Source organism: Morone saxatilis, unplaced genomic scaffold, assembly GCF_004916995.1.
Source record: "Morone saxatilis isolate NCDOM2014 unplaced genomic scaffold, NCSU_SB_2.0 Contig3, whole genome shotgun sequence".
NCBI lineage: Eukaryota > Metazoa > Chordata > Actinopteri > Moronidae > Morone > Morone saxatilis.
Window position 1 is genome coordinate 19,406,552 of NW_023339873.1, and position 4,059 is coordinate 19,410,610.

At 37.7% G+C, this 4,059-nt stretch overlaps 1 protein-coding gene across 1 annotated transcript in view; it reads right to left on the reverse strand.

The window, feature by feature from the left end:
- The window catches only part of LOC118336964 (leukocyte tyrosine kinase receptor-like), a 186,595-nt gene that overhangs the window by 9,810 nt on the left and 172,726 nt on the right, over window positions 1-4,059 (reverse strand). Inside the window, 6 exon segments of the mRNA XM_035673737.1 lie at window positions 1,201-1,298; window positions 1,489-1,618; window positions 1,713-1,777; window positions 1,921-1,986; window positions 1,989-2,013; window positions 3,394-3,580. Of these exon segments, the coding sequence (XP_035529630.1) occupies window positions 1,201-1,298; window positions 1,489-1,618; window positions 1,713-1,777; window positions 1,921-1,986; window positions 1,989-2,013; window positions 3,394-3,580 (571 nt within the window).

Genomic DNA, 4,059 nt, shown 5'->3' on the forward strand with positions numbered 1-4,059 from the left:
AAAGTACTTGACTCTCCTCAGCACACGGTTCCTTTCAGGTGGTTACAATTTCCAATGTGAGTACCAAGCCTGTTGTGAAATAAAATAAGAGTAACATTTTTAAGAGTAAAATAACATGACCGACTGGCCAGAACTACAGAGAAATACCTCTTCAGAGAAAGCCACAGAAACACACAGAACCCAGAGTAAGTTCTCAGACAGCATTAACCCTGTGATTTAACCTGTTGGAGCACAGCTCAGCTCATCATCCCGCCCTGCAATCCCTTGAGAAAAAGCTGCATTTTTGAGTAGCGGCTACTCCTCCACTCTACCTTAATTCAGCTGCCCTTTATTCAACCCTGAGTAAACACACCTCTATAAAAATTGAAATTAGCCTCAAGGACAGTGTTAGGGTGAATTTTAATACAGGTTTGAAGACAGACGGGTGGGCTGTATAGAAGCCCACAAGCATCCGGAGAAGAGTCAGCCATTAGGTGGATTGATGGAGCTTCACTGTGCCACGTTGGGGCAAACAAGGTTTAATAGGCCTCGTTTGTCATTGGCCAATTCCTAGGAAGTCAAACAGGCACGATGAAAGGGGGATGCACTTTAATTGTGTTGATGTGATTGTAGGAGCCATTTTGACCTTTTCCCTTTTCGACATGTACTTGACTTTCCTTATGGACATCCATGAAGGAGATCTTTGCAAGACAGATTTAAAAGAACAATTTCAAATTTCTTTAGTCTCATTCTCCGGTTCACCAACTGCCGTGAATATGGATATGGACAGGGCACTCTGTTGACTTGTGCCTTGGATGCAGACCATAAAAAGGCAAGCCGGCTAGTCCATCTGCCTGCTCCGATGCTAAACTCATCACTTGTCCTTTCTGCTATCGTACCAAATGCAGAAGGCATGCAGAGACCATATGTTACGCTCGGATGGATGCAGTTAGCTCATCATTCTGAGCAGAAGTCAGCAGATGAATGTGGGCAAGTCCATGTTGAGTTTGTATATTTTCCTTTGTACATTTGCATTCCATATGTATATGCATACCCATATGCCATATGTACTGTACATTGCTTACTTGTTTTCCTCTCTGACTCTGATCTGTTTAGGTAGGAGCAATATAGGGTCACAATACATACATCCTTTTATAATCATGCTCTATATTTGATAAATCATGTTCATATGTAAAACTGTGTGGTCATTGGGTGAAATACCTGTGTATAAATTGGTTCTCTTCCAGATACTGGCAGCCCTTAGCGATGTCTCTGGCCACATTGAGAAGGTCCACCATGGTCAGACTGGACGGGTGCTCCTGATCACAGAGAGACAGAATGTAATATTTGTGAATATATCACAGGCAAAAAACAGAGGTACACATTGTGGTTGTAAAGACAAAATTAGTATGTTTGAGTGTTGGCTTAAGGTTGTAATAAAAAAATTAAAATGAAATGCACTATTAAATGACAATGTGCACATGAGCATGATCCAGCAGTCTGTCTCACCAGCCGGGGTCTGGTCTCCCTCAGGAACGTTTTGAGGTCTCCACCAGTCATCAGCTCCAGCAGGATGAACCTGGGCATGGCCTGCAGACTCACTCCTACACAACGCACAATGTTCTGGTGGCTAAACTTACTGCAGGGACAGAAACACCACAGGGAAAAGTGTCAGAAATGGCTTTGTTGGCACAATTTGAGGCAGACCTTTGTTCATTGTCTAATGAACCTACCTGATTATTAGAGCCTCCATGAGGAAGTCCAATTCATCTTGCTCAGAGCAAACTTCTGGAAGGGTCTATTGTAAACAGAAAAATAATATCAGTGCTATGAATGTTTTATATCCAGTAGTTATTATGTTTTGTATGTAGTGCCTTATCTGATTTAATCAGCTGACTGTAGAAAAACAGTTAGTGTATCAGAAACTAGGTGAGAACTCACCTTGACTGCCACTTGCAGTGGACTTGGTTCACCTGGTATCCCCACTGCCAGCCCTTCGTAGAGCTTCAACCGAAAGCACCGTGACCCAGACCCCTTGGAGACAAACAAACACATTTAAATTTACAAAAACAATTTATGTTTTAGACGCTTAAGCTGTAACTTTCACACTAGAAGCAGCCCAGCCAAGAAAAACAATGTATATGTTAATGTATATGTGTATGTCATTGTATATGTATATGTATCATGTGTGTGTGTGTGTGTGTGTGTGTATATATATGTATAGTGTATATATACTGTATATATACTATATATATAATATAGTATATACATATACATGTATAATATATATATATATACATATATATAGTATATATATATCATATATAACATGTATATATATATATTATTAAACATAGTATATATACATATACATATATAATATATATATATATATATACACATATACATATACATGATATATATATATATATATAGTATAATATACATATACATTATACATAATATATATATATATACATATACATATACATATACATATATATATATATATATACATATACATATAATATACATATATATTATATATAATATAGTATATATGTATAGTATATATATATACATGATATACTATACATATATAACACACACCACCACACACACACACATATACATATACATATACATACATACATATATACATATACATATACATATACATATACATATACATATACATGTTTTCTTGCTTACACACAATATACCTCCCATGCTATGGGAGCCATGGAAAAAAAATCTGCACAAGTGATTTCTTTAAAACAGCTTGGCAGACATTCTAAATTAGAGGTTTTCCAGCTCTTCAGCCCACAGAGGCAAATAACTGTCTATGTGTGACATCCTGCTGCAGATGTCAAAGTGTAGAATGTACTTTGACACCAAATTATAGTTTTGATTTTCCCCTTTGTAGCTATTTCACTTGATTCATAACTTGCTTAAATCTAGATGCCAGAAAATATTCATGGGTCCACAAGAAAGGAATTTCTCACAAAGATTAAGAACCAGAATGATAAACTGATGAAAGATGCATTAAAAATTGAAAAGAGCCCTGCAAAAATCATTTCTCAGCCCCTGGGATCACTGCAGTAGACCCATACACTATGAGACTTCACACTTTAATATTTCAGGCTTTATTTAAACTGCTACTCAGACCATGTTGTATTTATGAGTCCAGCATACTTAAATAGTTTGTACTAATTAGTTTTCATTATAATTACAGTGAACTTTGCCATTTGTCGTGTTTGTTCAGATACTGTTGTCCTTGAGTCAGTGATACCACCACAGATGTAGGCAGATGTGTTCAACTCAAACTGCATTTGTTCATAATGGTCCCAAGACACAGTGCTTGCAGCAGTAACAAGATTGATGGTTGTGGACCTTTAATCTGGGCTCTTTTACCTGGTGAGGGAGATATTACGTCGCGGTACTTCCTTCAGGTCATTTACCGATGCCGTCTTGCCGGCGAAGCAGTAGTTGGGGTTGTAGTCGGTCATGATGGTGGAGGCCCGCAGCTTACTGAGCTTGCAGTCTGGACTCTGCAGCTCCAGCTGAATAGACTGCAGCTCTGTGTGTTTACGCCTATACACTGGCAAGATGAAAATTAAAGATGAATTTCATTCGACTACTGAGATATCCACAATTTAAAAACAAACAAAACCTTGAACCCATCTTCTTGTAGAAAATGACTGCTGGCAGCCAAAGCACACAAAGTGGAAAGCTTTTACACTTATTATTTCTCTAAAGACCTTTTGCTTGTACAACAATTTTTATGAAATAGAATTCCTTTGTGTCTGTGAAATATTGATTTCTCTCTATCTGATGCCAGATTTTTTTTTCTAAAATATTCAGATACATAATGTTTCAGAATTAAACCCTCGACATATAAAAAGGTCTTGTAAATGTGTGCATCTAAAAGATATAATACTGTATCAGAGAACATAGCAACAGTACGCACAAAACCAAGACAACTTACACCTCCGAACAACAGCCTACTATATGAAGACACTGCTCCCTCTCTCCCTTTCTCCCCATCTCTCTCTCACACAGCCCCCCCCCCCAAACACA